Source organism: Scyliorhinus torazame, chromosome 10 (assembly GCF_047496885.1).
Source record: "Scyliorhinus torazame isolate Kashiwa2021f chromosome 10, sScyTor2.1, whole genome shotgun sequence".
In the NCBI taxonomy this organism is placed as follows: domain Eukaryota; kingdom Metazoa; phylum Chordata; class Chondrichthyes; order Carcharhiniformes; family Scyliorhinidae; genus Scyliorhinus; species Scyliorhinus torazame.
In genome coordinates, this window is record NC_092716.1 from 17,270,219 (window position 1) to 17,283,034 (window position 12,816).

General features: G+C 49.1%; 1 protein-coding gene across 1 annotated transcript in view; it reads left to right on the plus strand.

Annotated features, from left to right (window-relative positions):
- LOC140384788 (synaptic vesicle membrane protein VAT-1 homolog-like) overlaps positions 1–12,816 on the plus strand; it is an 83,178-nt gene that overhangs the window by 23,220 nt on the left and 47,142 nt on the right. Inside the window, exon 3 of the mRNA XM_072466780.1 lies at positions 3,171–3,386. Coding sequence (XP_072322881.1) covers positions 3,171–3,386 — 216 coding nt within the window. The remainder of the gene's footprint in view (positions 1–3,170; positions 3,387–12,816) is intronic.

A 12,816-nucleotide genomic window follows, 5' to 3' on the forward strand; every position in this document is an offset into this window, starting at 1 on the left:
GGACATGCAGTAGCTGTTCCTTGAACAAGCTCCAAATTTCCATTGTGCCCATCCCCTGCACAGGTTTGGTAGGTTTTATGAAACATCTGAGAGAAAGAGAGAGAGGTGGAGGGTTTTAGGGCGGGCCTTCCAGAGCCCGGGGCTCCAGGCAGCTAAAGATACACTCACCTCCCAACCCCCAACCGAGAATCAAATTAGTAATGAGCATTAAAACAGGAATCAAGAGCTCTTCTTAGAATCCAATAATAATAATCTTTATTGTCACAAGTAGGCTTACATTAACACTGCAATGAAGTTACTGTGAAAAGTCCATAGTCGCCACATTCTGGCGTCTGTTCGGGTACACAGAGGGAGAATTCAGAATGTCCAAATTACTTAACAGCACGTCTTTCGGAACTTGTGGGAGGAAACCGGAGCACCCGGAGGAAACCCACGCAAACACGGGGAGAACGTGGCAGACTCCACACAGACAGTGATCCAAGCCGGGAATCGAACCTGGGACCCTGGAGCTGTGAAACAACAGTGCTAACCACTGTGCTACCGTGCTGCGAAATGATTTGTGACAGAGAAACAGACCAGCCCAATACTGCTGATTATGCTCCATGTGAGCCTTGTCTCATTCCTCTTCGAATAACCCTATCAGCATATTCTTCTCTGCCTTTGCCTCACATGTGCTTGTATAGTTTCCTCCTAAATGCATCAGCTACTCAGCTCGATTGCTCCATGTAGTAATGTGTCCCATTCTAACTATTCCGTGGATAACTGTTTTTTCCTGGATTTCCTGTTGGGTTTATTCTTTATGGCCCCTAGTTCTGATATAATCTCCAAGCAAACGTCTTCTCTACATTCACCCCACCAAACTATTTTATTGCCTTAAATTCTTCTGAGTTCAAACCCCAGCTACTCTTTTCCTTTGTCTCCATGTTCTCTGTTCGATAGAAACCACGATGGAGCCGCAACATTTGAGTGAGCAGTGCGGATAGTGTAGAATTTAAATTCAATTCATAAATATGGGATGGTAAGCCCGTCTCCGTAACTGTGACCATGATAGCTATCGTTGTGAAAGCCCAGCTGGTTCCCTAATGTGCCTTAGGGTTGGAAATCTGCCATCCTTACTCTGGTTAACTACCATTGTGCCCCCCGCCACTCAGTTCAAGGGCAATTAGGGATGGGCAACAAATGCTGGCCTTGCCAGTGATGCCCACATGCCATGAAAGAATATAAATAAAAAGTGAGGCATTTTCAAGCTGAGTGTAATCTCTCTGCTTTACTGAGTGGTTCCAAGTGCTTGGTTTACTTGTTGCCTTATCAACATTAATTATTGATTCGAGCAGTTTGTCTATTTAGGGCATAGGGCAGCACGGTAGCATGGTGGTTAGCACAATTGCTTCACAGCTCCAGGGTCCCAGGATCGATTCCCAGCTTGGGTCACTGTCTGTGCGGAGTCTGCACGTTCTCCCCGTGTGTGCGTGGGTTTCCTCCGGGTGCTCCATCCGGTTTCCTCCCACAGTCCAAAGATGTGCAGGTTAGGTGGATTGGCCATGCTAAATTGCCCTTAGTGTCCAAAATTGCCCCTAGTGTTGGGTGGTGTTACTGGGTTATGGGGATAGGGTGGAGGTGTGGGCTTGGGTAGGGTGCTCTTTCCAAGGGCCGGTGCAGCCGAATGGCCTCCTTCTGCACTGTAAATTCTATGATTATACCCATCAGATTGCTCTATTCCTGTAGCCGTCAGAACACTTATTGTCCAAGTAGATTTTCTTCCGACCAAAGTGTATCTCATTCTTGTCTGTATGGAAGTTCCAATTACAAACCCGCTCTGATAGTTTATTAACGTTCTCTTGTATTTTCCCCATTCCTCCTGACTTTAGCAATTCCCTGACAACAAATCTTAGGCTGCTTAGTCTACAATTTTCTGGTTTCCCTCTGATAAATTGCACATGTCACGCTGTTATTGAAGAAAGGTGACAATCTCAAAGAATAATTTCCAAATTGTGAATAATTTGGCAGGTTATCTACAATATTCTCACCTACTTCTTTTAACACTGGGGCATGAGTGTCATCTGGCGCAGGGGAATGTCACTGGTGTCATTATTTTATCCCAGGGTGTGATGGAATACTCACCACTTGCCTGGATGAGTGCTGCTCCAACAACACACAAGAAGCTCAACACTATTCAGGCCAAGGCACTTTCTCCCCGTGTCTGCGTGGGTTTCCTCCGGGTGCTCCGGTTTCCCCCCACTGTCCAAAGATGGGCAGGTTAGGTGGATTGGTCATGATAAGTTGCCCCTTAGGATAGGATTGCAGGAATAGGGTGGGGGTTTGGTGCTCTTTCAAAGGGTCAGTGCAAACTCGATGAGCCAAATGGCCTCCTTCTGCAATGTACGGTTCTATGAACAAGATGCACTGCAGATACTCACCAAGACTTCTTAGACAGTACCTTTCAAACCCATGACCAATACTATCTAGACAGGGGCAGCAGGTACATGGAGAACACCACCACCTGGAAATTCGCCTCCAACTTACCTTCCTGACTTGGAAATATATTGCTGTTCCTTCACTGTCGCCGGGGCAACATCCTGGAACTCCCTCTCTGATAGCACAGTGGGTGTACCTACCCGAAATGGACTGCAGCAGTTCAAGAAAGCAGCTCACCACCACCTTCTCAAAAGCAATTAGGGATGGGCATTAAATGCTGTTCAACCCAGCGGAGTCCACATCCCCCGAATGAAGAAAATAAATTGTTATTTTACTCATGTGAATTGGGGTCAGCCCCTTTCACGGATTCAATATCAATTTCTCCCAAATTTAATACTTGTTTCACATTAATCTAACATGAGAGGTGTCACAGTGGTTAGCACTGCTGCCTCATAGCACCAGAGACCTGGGTTTAATTCCGGCCTTGGGTAACTGCGTGGAGCTTGTACTTTCTCCCCGTGTCGGCGTGGGTTTCCTCCAGTTCCTCCGGTTTCCTCCCACAGTCCAAAGATGCGCAGATTTGGCGGGGTTACGGGGATAGGGCAGGGGAGCGGGCTTAGGTAGAATGCTGTTTTGGAGGGTCACTGTGGACCCAATGGGCCGAATGGTCTCCTTCTGCACTGTAGGGATTCTATGGATTCATTGCTGTCAGGCGAGTCCTGCTGGTTGTTTTATCATTTTTCGTCTGTTCGCAGATTGGAGACAGAGTCATGGCGTTTGTCAACTACAGTGCTTGGGGCGAAGTGGTGTGCACACCGATGGAGTTTGTGTACAAGATCCCAGATGACATGGGATTTGCGGAGGCTGCAGCTTTTCCCATGAACTTTGTGACTGCCTACATGATGCTGTTTGAGGTGGCAAACCTTCGAGAAGGAATGTCGGTGCTGCTGCATTCAGCTGGCGGAGGAGTGGTAATTATATTCCAGAATCATTACCGTGGTTCTGCATCCACATTATGGCTATTGTGTTGTTTTTGGTGCAAGTGTAAAAGAGACAATAATCCCCCGTCGGTCACAATCAGCCAATGATAAAATTATCCACTCCGAGTCTCATGGGTTTGGGGGATACTTCAGTGCGATCGAGAATAATCCTACCCCTGGACTGCAGAATCTTGAAATCAGTGTATCCAGAATAACAAATTTACTTCTTTAGTGCCTCCAGGTAGAGACTTGCAAAGTGAGAGTATGCCTTGGAATTCTAATCCTTATGTGCTGGAATTATAATCCTTAGTTTTACCTGTGCTACCTTTAATGGATGGAAATTTGTGTACATTATACATTACTTAAAGGGCCTGATTTCCTGACCAGCATTTTTTACTGGGAGAGCAATCGACTGAAGATTTACCCTGCTGTATCATTCACGGATGACTCCGGGGAGCTGGGGGCGGGATGCTCCGTTTCGCCGGCTGGTCAATGGGCTTTCCCATTGTGGGGCAGCCCCACGCTGTCGGGAAACCCCCGGGCGGCCGGCACAGCGGAGAATCCCGATGGCGGAGAATTTTGTGTAGGGAAGGTGAACGGGAGATGTGCTCAAACTTTTGACTTTTCAAATAAATAAGGGGAAACAGTTTCCGTGGACAGGTGAATCTGTTAAACAGAGGACGCAGATTTCAAATAATTGACAATAAAAAAAGGTGAGATTCAACTTATTTCAGGGCGGAGGGCGATTTTCAGCCCACATTAGCCGTCAGAACGGCATAGTTGGCGCAAAATATGTCGAGAATCGGGAAACGTCATTCTTGATGGCGGGATCGCATTTCTCGATTTCCCGGGCCCCTTGCTGGTGACATAACAAAAGTCCCGCCGTGTAAAGTCGGGAACCTCATTTAAATGCATCAGCATATCATTAGCTAGCGTCATCCCACTTTCTCCCTCACTGAATATTCATCAGGGTTTACAACAGCTCTACAAAAACAACAGCCCGGCAATGTCACGTCCCAAAGGGGATATCAGAGTGAGCGCTCAGGTTGCCATCACCCTCCAGGGTCAGAACACAGGTCTATTGAATACATTCAACTATCCTCACTCCTCACCCTTGGGGGTGTCACACGGCCCGCTGGTGGAATTCAGGTGGAATTGAGAGGCGCAACTGTGGGGAAATGGCTATTGTGTGATGGGGCGGGAGGGAGGTTCATTGGGAAGGTGCTCATATAGGAGGATGTGCATGGGTGGATGTTCCAGATTCTGAGAGGGCTGCGGGTCAGGGCATTGTCAGGTCTCCTCATCGCTCAAATTGATGTTCTCTTCCTTTCAATGTGTGATTCAGGAGAATCATGGAGCCAGTCGAGCTGGCAATGTGAGAAAAGATAGACAAACCAGGGAGGAACAGTCCAGTCATTTTGTGATCAATTAATAGAGAATATTTATTAACTTACAAGGAAACATGCGAAAAGGACTATAATACACACTTAACTACACTGATGTCTATAACACGCATGGCATCTTATGAATTTACCCCTTTGTTCCCAACTACCTACATTTCTGAACCCTTTTCCTCAAACAACACCCAATATTATATACCTCTATGAGCTAAATTGGATTGGATTGGATTTGTTTATTGTCACGTGTACCGAGGTACAGTGAAAAGTATTCTTCTGCGAGTAGCTCAAACAGATCATTTAGTACATGAAAATAAAAGAAAAAGAAAATACATAATAGGGCAACACAAGGTACACAATGTAAATACATAGACGCCACCGGCATCGCCTGAAGCATACAGGATTGTAATATTAATCAGGTCAGTCTATAAGGAAGTCGTTTAGGAGTCTGGTGACAGTGGGAAAGAAGCTGTTTTTGAATCTGTTTGTGCGCGTTCTCAGACTTTTGTATCTCCTGCCCGATGGAAGAAGTCGGAAGAGTGAGTAAGCCGGGTGGGAGGGGTCTTTGATTGTGTTGCCCACTTTCCCAAGGCAGCGGGAGATGTAGATAGAATTCAGCAGATAGTTGTCACGCACAGGTTATTTGTCCACATTTGGGAAAACCATGTTCCGTTTCAGCGAAGACCTAATCTTCCCTGTTCGAGTTTGGAATTTTAACCAGTCACCTTTTAGCAACAATTTGTTTTCAGGGGAGACTGTTCTCTGCAGCTGGGTGTGGCTGTGATGGTAGCTGTTGCTACGGTGTCCCTTTTTCCAGTTATCATGCTATGGATATATCATCTTTTCCCTTTGATGTTACCCACACTGTGGATCTGGCATTTATGATATAACTGCCAATTCCCTTATCTCTCTGCTTTGAAGTCACCTCTTCTACACCCTATTGTTTCCCCTAGTCACAGCGGTAAACCCTTGCATTTCTCACTGGTAGGATCATTCACGTATTAAAACACCTCTTCAGACAGCTGCTCTTATCACTCCTCCTTTCCACCTTTCTTTATTTTATCCCAATTTAATTTTTTAATCTTCATTTTCCACAATTCATAACATGAGCCGAAGGTTCAAATTAGGCCATATTAATAGGACGTCATTTACTGTTTTCTCTTGATTGGTTATGAAGGTTTCATGTACATTGAACCATGACCAAGATTATATTAGCTCCGAGCAGACGGCCATCCACAGAGCCATTCATAATTTGGGAGTAAATTGGCCATCTGACTCAGAGAGAATGACTGATAATGCAACGGGAAACATCACACAGAACCACTGAAGTCTCCGGCTGTTGTGGATACTGCATGTTAATGGGAGTTTTATTCTGCAGTGTGCTGCATATGAGTTGGGAGTCCATCATGTTGACACTCGGTGACTAGTGTGCGTGGGGATTTTACTTCCCTGCACCGATAGTTCTTGATGAGCAGAATAGGGCGTTGGTTAATAAATATGCAAAAAATAAATTTCTGTACTTGAATCAAAGATATGTAAATTCATGGGTTTTACAGGGGAGGGGTTGGGATCCCTGGGCCCCAGCATAAAGGTCAGAGAAGGGGAAATGGCGCGACTGCCTCCGTTCTGTCAGCCCGACTTGCAGCGATTTAACAGCTTTTGGTGTTAAGTGAATCTTCCACTTCTTTCTGGGGTGGAGGTCTTATTGGGTCCAGGCTGGAAGACATTCCTAGACATAGACATAGAATATACATTGCAGAAGGAGGTCATTCGGCCCATCGAGTCTGCACCGACCCTTGGAAAGAACCCCCCGCACCTCCACCCTATCCCCGTAACCCAGTAACGCCGCCTAATCTTTTTGGTCACTGAGGGGTAATTTAGCATGGCCAATCCACCTAACCTGCACATCTTTGGACTGTGGGAGGAAACCGGAGCACCCGGAGGAAACCCACGCAGACACGGGGAGAAGGTGCAAACTCCGCACAGACAGTGACCCAAGCCGGGAATCGAACATGGGACCCTGGAGCTGTGAAGCCACAGTGCTACCCACTGTTCTACCGTGCCGCCCCAGACCTCCAGTTGTTCTTGCCACGTTTGCTTGGCTCCCATCATGATGATCAGATTTGCACTTTTGTAATCCATGAGTTGGAATGGGACTTTCACACAGTCATAAGAACTAGGAGCAAGAGTGGGCAATTCAGCCCCTCACGTCCACTCCGTCATTCAATATGATCATGGCTGATCTCCTCTCGGCCTCAACTCCAATTTCCTGCCCGTTCTCCTTGACCTTTCAACCCATTACTCATTAAAAACCTGTCTGTCTCCTCCTTAAATTTACTGGATGTCCCGGCATGCACCGCACTCTGGGAGAGTGAATTCCACCGATTCAAGATTCTTTGAGAGAAGTAATTTCTCCTCATCTCTGTTTTAACTCTGCTACCCCTCATTCTAAAACAATGACCTCTCGTTCTAGACTGTCCCACAAGAGGAAGCATCCACTCGACGTCTACTTTGTCACTACTTATTAAATCACTTTATATACCTCAATTAGATCTCCTCTCATTCTTCTAAACTTGAGAGTGTCGACCAAAACTGCTCAATATCTCTTCATAAGAAAAACCCCTCGGGTTTCCGCGATTTAACGGAAAAATCATTTGGGGCACAATTAGCAGAGGTGTCTCTTGACGGCCGCATTAGCGAGATTGCGGCCCGTATTTAACGGCACTTAGCGCTGAAAATCAGCCCCCACCAGCTTCTCACCATCTAATTCACCAGACCCGGCCGCAGCTTCTCGCCGTTAACGAGAAGGGGCTGCTTTTTTAAAATAAATATTTTTATTGAATTTTACATTTGTACACTATACAGGAGATGATTGAAATGATTATTACTTACAATTTAGATGCTTTTGCCTTTCTTGGCACTCCCAACCCCCATTAACCCCTCCCCTTTTCTGCTTCTCGTTTTCCATATTCTTCCCTCTGAGATGTTATTGTCTACGCTATGGCTTGTCGGGGGGGGTGGGGGGCTCTGGCCCTCTTGTTGATCCTCCCCAGGGTACCTTCCTGGTGTCTCCTTGGGTTCCTCACCTGCTGCCTCCCCCCTTATTCCTGTCTGCTTTGTGTGTCCCTGGTGGTTCCTATTGGTTCCTTCCCTTCCCCCCTCTCTTCCTAGTCGCTATTGGCTTCAAACTTGTCTTGAAACAGGCTGATGAATAGCCCCCACACTTCGTGGAAACCATCATCCGACCCTCGGATGGTGCAATTGATCTCCATTTAGAGAAAATCCGACAAGGCAGCCGATCTGCACCTGTGGTTGGTACTGATCGCCAGCCGAGCAGGTTTCTCCGGTGGGCGATTAAGGAAGCAAATGTAAGGGCGTCACCCCTCTTCCCCATATGAAGTTCTGGCTTGTCCAATACACCGAAGACTGCCTCCCTCGGGCACGGCTCCAGCCTAACCGGGAGATCCTTGGACATCGCCTCGAAGAAGGCTGTGCAGAACCCGACAATCCTGGGGCATGCCTGGTACACATAGGCGTGGGTGGCCGGGCCTCACTGGCATTATCATACTTGTCCTCCATTTCCGGGAAGGACCTGCTCATTTAGGTTCTGGTTATGAGTGCTCTGTGCATCACTTTAAGCTGCACGAGGCTGAGCTTTGCTCAGGAGAAGGTGAAATTGGCCCTACTTAGTGCTTTGCTCCAGAGAAGGAGCTGCTTGTAAACACTCCCTAACCACTCATCTCTGTCAGCACACAAGCATGGCGGTGCCCAGACCTGCCCCTCGCTTTGGCGATGACAGCCTGGGCAGCTTCTTGACACCATTGTTGCGAGACTGGGCATCTTGTCCGCCCGAGGGAGTCGGGGGATCGGCAGCAGTGTCAGCAATGCCGCCTGGGATTCAGTGGCAGGGACTGGCAGTGTGGGCAGCATCACAAGGAGGACCACCGTCCAATGTCGGAAGAAGACCAATGACCTCCACCGAGCTGCATCTTTCCTGGCATCAGTTCCGCCTCCCACCTCTCAAATTCCCAGACCCCGCCCCCCCACAAATCACTGGCTGCCACCTCGCACCCACCCCACATCTGATCCTCACGCTTGTTCCTCAGAACCCTCTGGCATCCATCAGCACAACCCCTTCATGTCCGGGTGCAGTGCCCACGCATACCACCTGCAGTAGACCCTCCCTGACCCATCAAGTGTGCGGCTCCCAATACCCTCTGTTTGTCCATAATAGGAGAAGATAGCCCGTAATAAGTTGGAAAGCTCCAAGACGTGGGGTAGTGGTGGTGGTGATGTGGGGGGTGGGGGTGGGGGTGAATCCTAATAATCCAAGTCCTCACCCCCTATGAAGAAGGAGCCCTGGAAATCGCAGGTTTGACCGAAGAAAGAGCAGTCACTGACAGCGAAGTTGATCAGTGCCAGAGATGTTGGGATCCGCTGCCCCTTCACCCAGATGACCTGCCTCAAGTGATTAGTTCATGTCAAACATAATGGTCCATCTCTCTCACTGACCACATGTACATTGTCTCGCAGGATCTTCATCTGATGAGGCTGGGCCATCCGGAGTCATTCGCCCCTTTCACCCAAGAGACCACTTCAGAGGAGATCTCCGAATGTCCACCATCGTGGCATCACAGTTGACACTTCCACCTGCCACCAGCGCAGAAACACACACCTCGGTGGGCACCATTAGTGGACAGGCTTCTGGGGCACAATCTGATGAGCAGCACACAGTTGCAGGAATATAAAAGGGAGTCAGCAATCAGAGGCCTGCTGGACCCCAGGACTCAGCTGGGCCCCAGTCAGGTGCCGAGCCACTGGACAAGGTTCTCCCAGAGCTGATGCATCATCAGTGGCATTCAGTGGGGGGGGGGGATGTCAGCAACATACCAGCGAGTGCATAACTGATTAGAGGCGTCCCAAGTCTACAGGTGCAAGAGATGTTGCCAATCATGCGTGGGTGGCACTGAGGCCAACACTGTTAGCGTGACGACCACAATGGAAAGCCTGGAGCACAATGTCATCACCGGATGTGCTGCTTTCCAAGGCGTTGTTCAGTCCGTGACAACCATGTCTGAGGGCCTCAACATCTTGTCCTAGTCGCTGAGGAACATGACCCATTCGCAGGTGGACATTGCTGAGGCACTGCAAAGCTTGGCCCAGTCACTTGTCGGCATGCCCCCCCCCCCCCCCCCCAACCCTCCAATGGGGTCACTGAGGATGTCCGGACCTTTAAGGGCCCCTCCTTTCAGGCCCTCCACTTTCAGGTCCCCCTTCATACCCCGACACTTCATAATTTCCCCCTTTAAACCCCTCTCTTCACCACCCACCCAAACGGCAAAGAGATGGAGAAGGGGGCAGTGGCCCCGTGGTATTGTGAGTGGCAGTGGCCCAATCCTCAAGCAGTGCCAAAGTGCTCAGATGCCTGAGCGAGTGCCATGGTACCACCTGGTCCTGTTCCCCCCCCCCCCCCCCCCCGACCCTTCATACATTCCCCAGTGGTTAGCACTGCTGCCTCACAGCACCAGGGACCCGGGTTCGATTCCGACCTCAGGTGACTCTGTGGAGTCTGCATATTCTCCCCGTGTCTGTGTGGGTTTCCTCTGGGTGCTCCGGTTTCTTCCCACATTCCAAAGATGTGCAGGTTAGGTGGGCAGGCCTCTCTAATTTGTCCCTTTGTGTTCAAAAAAGGTTCGGTTGGGTTACGGGGATAGGGTAGGGGTATGGGCCTGTGTGGGGTACCTCTTTGGTGGGTCAGTGCAGACCTGATGGGCCGAATGGCCTCCTGCACTGTAGGGATTCTATGATTATTCTCCCGTGGCATGGGTACGCCCGCCCCCCCCCTCAGGCCCCACCCCACAGCAGTGCCTCTTGACATCCTGACAGTGCCTCTTGGCACCCTGGGAGTGCCCCATTGCACCCTGTTGGGCCCCTGCCACCCTGGCAGTGCCAACCTGGTACCCCTGCAGTGTCAGATAGGCATTAGCAGCGTGCAAGGCTGGCACTGCCCTTGTGCCAGGGAGACTTCCCTGCCACCTCCCCGACCACCAGGAGGCTCCATTGCCACGTGGCCTTCACGTCTGATTTCCATTTCTGGAGACCAGGCTAATTCGCACCGGTGCAAGGCCTCGTCGCTGGGACCGGTGAATACCGGATCCGGGACACTGAGGCCTCGAATGGGCAGCACGGTAGCATGGTGTTTAGCACAATTGCTTCACAGCTCCAGGGTCCCAGGTTCGATTCCCGGCTTGGTTCACTGTCTGTGCGGAGTCTGCACGTTCTCTCCGTGTGTGCGTGGGTTTCCTCCGGGTGCTCCGGTTTCCTCCCACAGTCCAAAGATGTGCCGGTTAGGTGGATTGGCCATGACAAATTGCCCTTAGTGTTCAAAATTGCCTTTATTGTTGGGTGGGGTTAGTTACTGGTGATAGGTGGGGTGGGGTTACGGGGATAGGGTGGAGGTGTTGACCTTGGGTAGGGTGCTCTTTCCAAGAGCCGGTGCAGACTCGGTGTGCCGAATGGCCTCCTACTGCACTGTAAATTCTATGAAATCTATGAATGGGCTGCGCATATTTAAATGAGCTTAATGACCCATTTAAATATGCTGGGCTGGATCATACCGAGCAAGAGCGTGATCCAGGTCGTGTCGGGCGCAGAAGGTCGGGTGCATCGCACACAGCTCGGCGCCTGGTGCAAATCCCGCTCATCACCCGGTGTAACAGGATCGACACTGGGAGCAAAACGGTGGGAAAATCCCGCTCTGTATCTGGAACTAAAAGGGAAACAAAAGACACAAATAACCTATTCTCTTGATCTCTCACAAAACAAGGAAAAGGTCACTTTTATCAACGTAAGTAAGTCACCATAGCCCCAGGTGACCAGAGGCTGCTTTCTCCTTTGAGGGGGGAGAGCTGACTGGTGGTGCTGTAACCTGAGGGTCACCACACCTCAGGCGAGGAGCAAGGTTGAGAGGCGGGGGAGAGGCCTTCATGAATAACCTCAGCTGGTACACTTTACAGCAGGCTATTTCTGATGCAGCTGGAACTGCAGAGAGTGACCTACTCGCCCATGCACAGTTGAATTGGTTAAATTAATAAAATAACCCCCCGGCCAGAATTTATCACCTATTATAACCTATGCCTAATCTCTAATTATAGTCTTTTTCCATCCCCAGTGATGCGACCATCAATTTACTCGAGACGAGTAAAAGTAAACCGTGGCTTTAATCAACTTAGAACAGTGCCTGCCTGCGACTGACACAATACTGTGCGCCGCCTACAGGTCGACTGCTCTTTATACCCCACCCTTCAAGGGTAGGAGCCATGGGCAGAGCCCATACATGTCCCAACATGTTCCCCTATGGATGATGCCATACAATGGTCCATAGGTGGAGCCCACAAGGGCAACAGCATAGCATAGATGCAAATACAAAGGCAAAGCATGGGACTGATACAATGGTGGATTATTGGTATAATACATTCGCCACACCCAGTACATCCCCTATGTTTAATGATCAAATACAGCTGTTAAATTATGATTGGAACCTCAATGTAGGTAGGCTGAAAAACAGCAGCTCACATTCTAACCACAGGGAACCTGGGTTTAGGAGGCCGTTACTGGGAGTTCAGCCACCCTGGCCATGAGGTCACCCACACTGAATCCAGAGCACTGCTATCGGTCATACCGACTGAGGGAGAGCATAGATGTTAAATTCCCCCTGGACTCCTTCATCCCAGGCCTTGGCCTCCCGGTGCCTGCATCAAGAGGGCACCTGACAATGTCCCTTCGGAACTGGCGGCCCAGCTGCAGCACTAGGAAGCGCAAATTAGAACATAGAATAATGGAATAAATTAGCACATAATTTAGTAATTCGGTAAATCATGTGAAATAAAGAGAGGGCAATAAAATGGAATTAAAAGACAGTTTGAGAAAAGAGACGGAAAGGAAATGTTAAAAAAAGTTGAAAAACTTTTCATACCATAAATAATTTTAAAAGATGGGATGTGACTCCACACTTGTAAACTTAA